The sequence below is a fragment of the Pogona vitticeps genome, chromosome 1, assembly GCF_051106095.1.
Source record: "Pogona vitticeps strain Pit_001003342236 chromosome 1, PviZW2.1, whole genome shotgun sequence".
Classification (NCBI taxonomy): Eukaryota; Metazoa; Chordata; class Lepidosauria; order Squamata; family Agamidae; genus Pogona; species Pogona vitticeps.
In genome coordinates, this window is record NC_135783.1 from 272584240 (window position 1) to 272595344 (window position 11105).

Below are 11105 nucleotides of genomic sequence, written 5' to 3' on the forward strand. Positions count from 1 at the left end.
CCCCCACATCCAAAACACACTTCCAGGTTTATTAGGGGAGGGGAGAGGAGAGGTGGCGGGAAGCACGCGCACGCACCCCGACGGAAGCAAGCGGTGTGCAAAGCGAGAGCAGCTACAGCCGCAGCAGCAGCAGCAAACAACAACAACAAGTGGACGCTGCCAGGCGAGGGAGTGACTCGGGCGAGCGAGAGAGCCGAACGGGCGGCTCGGGCGTCGTCGTCCGGGAGAGCCAAGCACAGAGGCAGGGGAGCCGCCACAAGGCAGCGCGGCGCGCTCGCTCGCTCGTTCCCCCTTGCACCACAGCAACAGCCCGCTGCGGCGTTGAGGGACCCCGTGCCTTCGTCTCTCTCTCTCTCTCTCTCTCTCTCTCTTTCTTTCGAGCGGCTGGCGGGCGACGAGGCGCTCGGTGTGCGAGGCTGGGCTTTGGGGAAGGGCACCCGCAAGCCGGGACTCGCCCAACCTGATAAGACGAGCCGGCGACCTTCCTTCCTCCTCTCCCCCTCCCCACCAAAACCCCCCGCCCTTTCTTTCTCTCTCCCCCCCTCCCCTCCTCCTCCTCCTCCGCCTCCTCCACTTCTGCTGGAGTCTGGCTTCTTCCTGGCTTGGCTTCCTCGAGGGCTGGCGGGTGTCAAGATCAAAGGCGACCGAAGGAAGGAGGATGAGGGAGACGACGAGGGGGATCGCCGGGCGCGGGTCCTGAAGGCCAGAAGCCAAACTGTCCCCGTCGATGGGAGCGTTTTCCTCGCCTCGGGCAGGGGCGACCGCGAAGCGCCCCCCTCCTGCCGCCGTCGCCGCCGTCGCTCTCCCGCTCCCCGGCGCTACACCTGTGAAAACAGGTTGCTCGGAGGAACCTCGCCCTCCATCCGAGCCCTCCTCCGCCTGCCCGGGATCGCTCTTCTCGGCTCCCTTTTCTCCCGGAGCTTCAGCGCTGCCTTTTCCCTGCGTGCCGCGGTAAGTAGGCAGAAATGCTTCCCTCCCTCCCGCAGGATGCTTAGGAGGTTATTTGGACCCGAGCTCCAGGCTCGCCTAAGAAGATTGTCACACCGAGGCATGTTTTGAAATGCGAAAGCGTGTGCGGTGGGCATGTAAAAGCTCGGTCGCCTCCGCTGCCTTTTCGCCTTCCCGCAGCACAGTGGTTGCTCCCTGGTATTCCAAGAAGTCTCCCCCCCCCCCTTATCTGGGGTGTGTGTGCAAACTGCTGCCACGAATTTGCAGCGATGGGCTGGGATTTTGAGGAAGCGCCGGAGCATTCTTTTACCCGCGGAGTTTTTCGCAAGCCGGCAAACATGGAAGGCTGTATCTTCCCCTCCATATGGGAAGAGGCAGCGGCTTCTTAGGTTCTTATTATTCCATGTATTCCGCTGACAGCCATGGCGAATGCCTGCAAGGACTTCCTACCTCGATGCACAGCAATCCATGTTTCAGATCCAGCATAGCAAAAAGTCATCGTAGCTGTTTTGTTCACAAAAACGAAGCGGCGCTCAAGCCTCAGATGGCAACACAGATTTGCAGACACATGCCCTCTGTGTGAAATAGTGTGTGCAGGCACATATGGTAATATGCCACACCTGGGTATGTTATATTCACACTTATTCTGCCTTCATGCCAAGGCTATACACTAGTGTATGTTCACATGTATTATGTAATGTGGAGCCACCTGCACTTTGGGGTATAGATTTGCATGTACAGTCGTCTGCCAGGCGACAAAAGAACACTGGAGTGAGATGTGGGTGTGTATATGCTTGCACATTCATTTAACTCTTGCTATATATAGATAGATGCACACAGACACAGAAAGATTGCGTATGCCTTGTGGGTGGGTGTATGCTGAGTAGTGCAAGTCGGCAGCTCCGAGTCCTTTGATATGAAATACCTTAATCTGGATTATGAGCCATCCTTCTCCCTCTCCACTTTTTTTTTTGGTTTGCATATATGTACCTCAGGTTAAGCAACTCTAGAGCATGGGGATAACCAAAGGGTGTTCTCCTCTCCTCTCTCCAAGGGGAACATAGAGACAGCTTTTTCCACCATCTCCTCATTCTCCTTCTCTTCCCGCAATTGTCATTGCTGCTCGGGTGATGCATTGACCCAGCTTAGGACCTTGCTGATGGATGGGTGAAAGTGGGTGTGCTTAGACCTCCTCACTATGTAAACCAAGTGAAGACTGGAACCTCCTTCAATTTTCTAAAATTATTAATCAGCAGTCTCATTGCTAGGCAATTGTGAAGATACTAGCTGTTTTGCACTTGGTTGTTCTCAATAACTCAACCTGCTTTGATTGTCCTTCTTGCTTTGCTTAGCTTCACTCTTTGGTTGACTCAAAATATTCATAGAAAATCATGAACTCCTCTCTGTCGATTTTTCAGAAACCCCTGAAGAGCTATGGAGCCTCAAACATAAAAGGACACGCTCGAGAAATATTTCCTGACCATATCAGAAGACCCCTTATTGTACCTGTACAAGCTATCTTGAGCAATTGGTGTCAAACGTTGGAAACAGTAAGAAATGGAACTCTTGTCTTTGAGAAATGTGCAGCGTGAGAACACAAGGTGTGCTGACTTGATGGGATAGTGCTTCCAAGCAATGCGTTCCTTATGCTCACATGAAAGACTCTGTGATGATGACTGAGAACACACACATCTCCTTCCCTTCTTGAGTTTTCTAAGCAAACAAATACAACATGGAGGTTGCCATGGTAAGTGCAGATAGCTCCGGCTGCAACAGCCACATGCCTTATGGGTATGCAGCCCAAGCAAGAGCCAGAGAAAGGGAGCGACTGGCCCAGTCGAGGGCGGCAGCAGCGGCGGCTGTAGCAGCCGCAACAGCAGCAGTAGAAACTGCAGGTTCTGGAGGAGGAGGAGGACCCCATCATCACTACCATCAGGAGCAGAGTCGTGGGGCATCTTCATCTTCCTGTGGGGGAAACACGTCACATAGTGGCTATCACCAGAACGGCAGGAGGAGAAAGGAACGGAAGAAGGCGGCTCACTGTCTCAGGAGCAGGGAGTTTGGTGCCTCTTTCCCTTGCTCTGAGTTGCTGCCTCTCAGTGGCTCAGAGGAGAAAATCCTAAAAGACTTGAGCGAGGAGGATGAGGAGGAAGACGATGAGGAAGCTGATGGTGAGGATGAAGAAGACGAGGAAAGGAAGGTCTACGATAGTGACACAGATGGTGAAGATGAGCCTTCATTTACAGACCAGCCTCCAGAGGATGGTATTGGACCTGGGGGCTACACCTCTGTCCGCTACAATGAGTATGAGTGCTGCGAACGGATTGTCATCAACGTGTCTGGCCTAAGATTTGAAACCCAGATGAAGACCTTAGCTCAGTTCCCTGAGACACTGCTAGGAGATCCAGCAAAACGGGGCAGATACTTTGACCCACTCCGGAACGAGTATTTCTTTGACAGGAACCGGCCCAGCTTTGATGCAATTTTATATTACTATCAATCTGGCGGGCGCCTGAAAAGGCCAGTCAATGTGCCCTTTGACATTTTCAGCGAGGAAGTGAAATTCTACGAACTTGGTGAGGAGGCCATGCTCAAGTTCCGAGAAGATGAAGGCTTTGTCAAGGAAGAAGACGACAAGGTGTTGCCTGAAAATGAATTCAAGAAACAAGTGTGGCTTCTCTTTGAGTACCCTGAGAGCTCCAGCCCAGCCCGAATCATTGCCATTGTCTCAGTTTTGGTCATTTTGATCTCCATTGTCATTTTCTGCCTGGAGACACTGCCAGAGTTCAGAGATGAAAAAGAGCTCATTCTGACCCAGAATTTGGAGAATGTTAATGAGACCCTCCTGCAAAGTGCAGGCTATACTGTCTTTAATGATCCCTTTTTCATTATTGAGACGGTCTGCATCATTTGGTTTTCTTTTGAATTTATAGTGCGCTTCTTTGCCTGTCCCAGCAAAGCAGCCTTCTTCAAAAACATCATGAACATCATCGACATTGTCTCCATTTTGCCTTACTTCATCACCTTGGGCACTGACTTGGCCCAGCAACAGGGCAGTAATGGTCAACAGGCCATGTCTTTTGCCATCCTGAGAATCATCCGTCTTGTCCGGGTGTTCCGGATCTTCAAGCTCTCCAGACACTCCAAGGGTTTGCAGATCCTGGGTCACACTCTCAGGGCCAGCATGAGGGAACTGGGGCTCCTAATCTTCTTCCTTTTTATTGGAGTCATTTTGTTTTCCAGTGCTGTTTACTTTGCAGAAGCTGATGAATCTGCCACCCATTTTCAAAGCATCCCAGATGCCTTCTGGTGGGCTGTTGTGACCATGACTACAGTTGGTTATGGGGACATGAAACCCATCACCGTGGGTGGGAAAATAGTCGGTTCCCTGTGTGCCATTGCTGGTGTGTTGACCATTGCTTTGCCAGTGCCCGTGATTGTTTCCAACTTTAACTACTTTTACCACAGAGAAACAGAGAACGAGGAGCAGACTCAGCTGACACAGAATGCAGTCAGTTGTCCATACCTTCCAACCATCCTGAAGAAATTCCGAAGTTCTTCTTCTTCTTCTTCTTCCACAGAGGGCAAATCAGAATATTTGGAGATGGAGGAAGGGGTTAAAGAATCTCTCTGTGTGAAGGAGAAAAAGGGTCAGGTCACAGGGAATGGCAGTGAGGTGGCAAAACAAAACTGTGTAAATGCAAAATCTGTGGAAACGGATGTTTAAGTTCTGACAGTTTCCAAACTTATTTATGCATTAAAGAGTGCGTTGGTAAAAAAAAAAATGAAATATGCAAACAGGAGTCTAAAGAAGCATACAGAAATATGCCATTTGCTGGTTACATATGAATTACAAAGCATTAGTAAACTCGTATTACATATCAAGTAAATGATATGCCTTGTGGAGGGGGGTTTATCTGAAATAGCTTCAAAATTTATATTTTTACTAGAATGCAGGTGTTTTGCACATGAGGGAGACAATTTTACTTTTAAGAAGGTGTGTTAACTATCTACCTTACTCACTGCCCACTGGTGAAAGTTAGCATTTTGAGGTATTTACTATGTAAGAAAAAATGAAGTCCAGTAGCCATGTATTCATTTGTTAATGCTTTAAAACAGCTATCATAATTCTGTGGATTCCATAGTCTTTTATTTCAAAATGCTAAGGATTATTGTGGGAAATTTTGTGCTATGGAAAGTCCAAATGTAATCTTAAAATGGTTAAATATTGATTTATCTTTGTTTTTTTAACTAACTACAAGTGGGTACTCAACTGCTGAAGATTATACAAAGCCCCCAGAAATGGTTTATTTTTGTAACAGTTTTTTGGAGACTTTGCAGCATTTATTAAGTAATACAGTACATGGAAGAACTGAAGTAAGAAAATCATTTAACATGGTCTGGATGCGGTGGAAAAGTGACTGGATTGCTTTTTTGCACTACTTTATATGCTGGAGATATTCTGACAGAGACTTCATACTGTGAATGTTTACTAATGTTCAATGACAATCATTGGAAGAGTGAATCCTGCATCTTTATTTTCATGTGTTTGCGTGATGCTGATTGGCTACGCAGCTAACTTTACATGAATTCCATAGTCTTTTAAATATTGATATCTGTTACCTGACAAAAGAAAAAAAGGATTATGAAGTAAAATTTTATAATCATGTCCCCTCCTAAATCAATCTTTTTCATACTGGGAAAAAAAAAGACAACATACAAGCTCACTTGCTTTGCTTGAAGAACAGAGATTTTATTCCTAAAAGAGGTGTGTAGGTGTGTGCATGGGTGTGCCTGCGTGCGTGCGTGCACATGCAGATGTGCTTGAATTGGAGTAGATTGTTGATGATGATCAAATATAGCAATAGCCATAGGTGATACAAAGTCATCAGAAAAGACTTCATAGGATAAGGCAAATAAGGTTATAGTGTTCTGTGTTTTGTTTCATGCCTAATTGAAAGAAGTCTATGAGTAATGTATGCACTTTGATAATGGTTAAAATTTTTTTGTGTACTGCAGTGAAAATGGAATAGAGATGCATTGTTAAACGGGTATGGTGATTGAGCTTAGTAATTTTTAACTAGAAAATGTGCTGTTCTTGGTTCAGGATTCCTTTCCACCCACCGCCTTTAATTGAAGTGTGCATTATTTGGTGTGTGTAGAAACAGCATTTAAGACTGAAAAATGTATGTTTGTAGTAGAGATGGATAAAATACAGGCTTTGTAGGGGTGGGGAGCAAAATACGTATTTATCCATTGTGACGTTTGGGACAATGCTACAAGGTTGTCAAATCCAAATTTCTCTTCATGCACTGTGGAAGGTATGGCAGTTGGCTGTAGGAATTCAGTGGCTCCACAGTGAGAGCCATTTTGCATTCCGGAACTGGAGGTGTTCCTAAATATTATACATGCTTGTCTAGGCAAAGAAGGGGACCAGTGTTGAATCTAGAATTAGTGGTACAGCAATACCAGTTTAGTAGAAGTTCTATGGCATTCTGAGCCTTGTGTGTTTGGTGTTGTATGTATAAAGGAATGGAGGTATGGGCTTGGAATTTTTACAGGCAAATCCCATTTACAAATCATGTGGGAACTGCTGCAATAGCATATATGGTCTGGATGGGGGAAAATGCTTGAAAATTCTTGAACTGAAATGAAAATAAAATTTATTTGGAGTGGGGTAGGATCAGATTGCTCAAGCTGTACTGTGAATGTTCAATCACACCTTCTCACAGAAGCTACAGTGTTTTGTTTTGGCTGATATTTATTAATAATAATAATAATTAAGGCTGAAATACTGTGTTGACTGATCTAATTAATTCATTATTTGGAATATCATGTGTTTACTGTGGATGGTTGGTACCATCTTAGTCTGCTGAAGAACAAGGAATGATGTGGCACCCTAAAAACAAACTGATATTACTTGGCATAAACCTCTGTGGCCTGTAGCCAACCTCTTCAGAGGCACAGAGTGTAACTTCAGTAGATAGATGCTTATAAAGCAACAGGGAGAGAAGTGGTATGGAATATAATGGAAATGCAAGATAGTAGTAATAGGGCCCTGTTACTACTCAAGATGTCCTGCATAGTGATAGTCAATCATGATGATAGTCACCGATGTTGAGGGTCACTGACAGTCCTTGGGGAGGACAAATGGAGATTGTGATGGTGTTTTTTAAGAGTCACTCAAAGGCCATTGGTGGCTGACAAGTACATTTTAATATAGGTAAGCAGATCAGCACATGAGAGATGGGAAAAGGTCTTTGTTTAAGTCTAGAATCATGGAAGAGTATGACGTACATGGGGGGATATGCTCAGAGGTTGTGGTTGAGTAGTAAAATCTTATAATCTGTTACATGAAAGGGAACGCCTCTTTTAAGGTTGCATATGCTGTAATAACGTACATGCATAATTTCAAAGAGAGTCAGGCAACATGTGGCTTATAGGTTGCCTGGCACAGTAACCTTTTTTTTTTCTTTTTTTTTTTTGCGCTGCTTGCCAAAGATCCATTGCTGCCATATGCCAATGTTGAACCTTTAAAGCCTTATCTTTGCCTTTTAAAACACCCTTCTCCATTAAAACAAGTGGTACAGGATGTGTGCCCCTTGTTTGAGAGCCACTTAGTGTTCCAGGAAGAGTCCGAGAATCATCTGGAAGTGTTAATGACACTCAAACAAGGCATGTGTGTCCCGTACAGGTCATTTTAAAGTGGCAAGAGTGGAAGGCAAATGGTGACCCTTTTGCTGGGTTGGTTGAGGAGGGTAGAGGTCAATCTCATTTTCACAGTATTCAGAACTCTTAATTTAAATTCCAAGCTTGAAGTTTTACCTCAGACATTCAAAATGTGAACACTTTAGATTTATTAGCATCTCTCACCTGAGCACTTCAGCAAATATCAAACATAGGGCCTTATAAGCTAAAGACCAGAGATGGATATACCTATGGCCATCCAGATGCCATTGACTCACAACTCCCATCAGCCCTAGCCAGTGTAGTCATTTGTGAAGGATTGTGCTGGCTTAAGTCCAGAAATACCTGGAGGTCAACATTTGTCCCTTCCTTGAAATACTAGCCACTATTTTATGTCATCTGATAGTATCAAATACTGACTGGAATTGTCTTGGTATTCATGTAAGGTTTGCGTAATCTGCTGCAGCAAACTGTGACTAATTGCCAAGATGCCAGGGTGTATGTCGATTGTATAATTGGGTGTGTGTTACACAGCCAAACACATGCCTGAGCATTTTGTCAATAATTCGCAATAGGTTATGCAAACTTCATGTGAACACCAGTAGGATTCTGGCTGATAAATTTATTGTCTGTCAGCCATCGGCTGCCTCAAAATGCTGATTACCGTTGTATGTTATTAAATATGGAATACTGCATGTCCCATTGGATATTAAAGGCTGAAATTAAATATTATTTGATACTGAGTTCAGATATAAAATAATCAGTGTTTTGCACATATGGGACGACTAAGCTCAGTGTGCAGAGTCAGAGGTTGGGAGTTCAATTTCCCCACTGTACCTCCTTAAAGGAGCTGGACTCGATCCATAAGGGTCCCTCTGCAGTTTAAAGGTTATTATTATTATTATGTATTTGATAATTGCACCAAAATTCACAGGCAAATTTCTACAAGATGTTTTGGGAGCAATGTGTTTCAGCTCTGGTGGAATACAGAGCAAACGATGATGCCAGAAGGAAAATTGCTTGCTTGCTTGTGTGATTGCATGATTTGTCTTCTGCTGTGCTTGGGATGAGACAGGAACAGAAGCTGGTGAACAAATTCCCTCTCTTGTTTACTCATTGCTTTAGTTACAATACTGCTGCCCGAAACACTTTTTGAGTGGTTGGTATTGCACGTTGTATTTAAATTTCTGGTGGGGTGATAGAGAAACTACTCCCCTTCAGAATGCTGGGAAAGTTTATGTCAGTAGTGGAAATCCTATATTAGTATAAACTGAATCATAACTTTTGGCCCATTCTTCCCTGGTAAACAGTCCCTGTTGCAGTTCTTGGAGACAGGGGTGGTTTGGTTACAAGGGAGGAATGGACTCAAAGTTACAATTTGGCTTACTCTAATAGGATTTCAACCATTGATAGGCACGGAGCATAGTGTGGACATGTTCCTTGATGGTACCAAATAACCACATGACAAACCTATCTGCATATTGAGTCCACATTATGAAGCAATGGCTATGCAGAAGCAGTGGCATCAGGTGTTCATTTTGTAGGTAAGCATAATCTGTAAATTGGGCTGACAGGTTTAAAGATGCTGGAGTGTCAGAGTATTGCTTTGCTTCTCCTGCTGTCCAGGTAAGGAAGGACAAATCTGAGGATTAGTAGAGCTGGAGTGGGAGTTATGCTTGTGTATGGAATGCCTTTAAAGCTTAGGTGCTCATCTCCTGTTTGTTAGCTGGTGCCAGGGCTTACTGTTTCAGTGTGAAGGTCTCTAAATTTGTGCTGCTACAATTGGTATGATTGCCCCCAAATGTTTGTTTCTGCTGGCTTTTTCCCCAGACCCGTACTCTTGGATTTTGACACTTTGACATTGGGCCAAGGCAAGGATGGAGCATCAGTGTTGTTACTCATGAACCTTCTTGTTGTGGAAGTCCTTACAGCCTTGGCACTCAGCTTGAGAAAAAAAAACTTTTCTCAATCCTTATTTGCCCTGATTCTGTGACATCACAAGGAGCACCTCCTGCCCTGGTTTCTGGTTTAGCCCTAAAATTTAAGGGACTGAAATAGACATGGTCTGGCAACTTTATAGTTTGGATTTTGGGTGGGTGCTCATGAAGTGAATGAAAACCTAGCATAAACTGTTTATTAGAAAGCTATGGCAGAGAGGTGGGCATTTTCTGGGCTCAGCTGACCTAGAAGAGCACATTTTCCTATCTTTTTCATGCAGCTGATGATGAGGCTATTGGACCCTATGGAGACAATTTGGCGTTTATGAAAAACTGAGAAAGTTTCTTAACACAAAGGATGCCACTGCAAACAATGAGGATTGTGGTTTGGGTATGTGGTGCAGAAACATCTAATAAATAACATTTCCAAAATGTGGAGTAAGATTTGTAATGTCTTTGTAATGTTCTCTTTGCAGCTCTTAAGCCACTTGATGTCCAAGATACAGTAATGAATGTGTTATTTTTAAGGAAAATATAGTAGATGCAAAGGACTTCTGCAAGAACAGAAACCAAAGGGAGTATAAGATGAACAGGTGAAAAATTAGATTTATAAAATCATAAGGTTATGTGGCTATAAGTGATATTTATCTGTTAGTCCATCCTTTTATTCTGGGAGTAGAATCCTCCACAGTGAGAGAGATGAATGTTTTTCATCTGATTTATAGGGCATCAGTATATTGGTACCCCACAGGAGAAGATCAGGAAAATGTAGTGAGGTGACAAGAGATGATTCAGAGTAAGGTAAAATGATATGCCTTTAATTCAACAGGCAACGGACATATGTAGATATGTTTCTTGAACTGACTCTCCTGCTCCCCTCCGCATAACCTATAGTTAACTTATTATAATAAAGAGCCAATCTTTACATCAGAGCAAGAAGTACTTGGTACAAAGTTTCTGGGGCAAAAAGACCTAAAGACCTGTTTTTTAAAAAAAGTGTGACAACTTCCAAGATTGATACTGAATGCATCAGTGCTTCTACACCTGATCTTTAAAAATGGTACGTCTGCTCCACTGTTTTGTTGTTAAAATTCTTCTAATGTTAGACAAATGCAACAAAAAGGAAGGAAAAGCAAAGGAAGAAAAGCCCGTTCAGAAATTTTTTAAATGTTGATCATATGGTTGTTGATTCAATCTGTAGATTGATACAAGTTGTCCTTGTGTCCAAGAGTCTGAATTGACATTTTAATATTCTTACTGTGGATCTCTAGTCTTTTCTCAGATATCTGAAGGGGGCTTGGTGGATATGCATATGAGGGAGAATGGAACAGCATTGTGGAGGCAGGTTCCTCTTCTTTCTTTTCCCTACAATGCAATCATTAAAAGATGTGTAGAGGTCCTTCAAAGTGTTGTAATGAGTGTGCTTAGGAAGATGGAAGAGCCTGCCTCTGTGGTGTCTCTTCCTCTGTCACATTCATTAGCTTCTGAAAAGGGCTATTGAGTGATAAATAAAACCAGTGCATGAGGGCTGTT

The 11105-nt window shown here is 43.9% G+C and overlaps 1 protein-coding gene across 1 annotated transcript; it reads left to right on the plus strand.

Annotated features, from left to right (window-relative positions):
- Nucleotides 1-373: 373 nt before the first annotated feature.
- KCNA4 (potassium voltage-gated channel subfamily A member 4) lies at nucleotides 374-8472 on the plus strand. Its single transcript, XM_020795645.3, has 2 exons — nucleotides 374-951; nucleotides 2367-8472. The coding sequence occupies exon 2, from the start codon at nucleotides 2681-2683 to the stop codon at nucleotides 4673-4675; it is 1995 nt and encodes a 664-aa protein (XP_020651304.3). The 5' UTR covers nucleotides 374-951; nucleotides 2367-2680; the 3' UTR covers nucleotides 4676-8472.
- Nucleotides 8473-11105: the final 2633 nt, after the last annotated feature.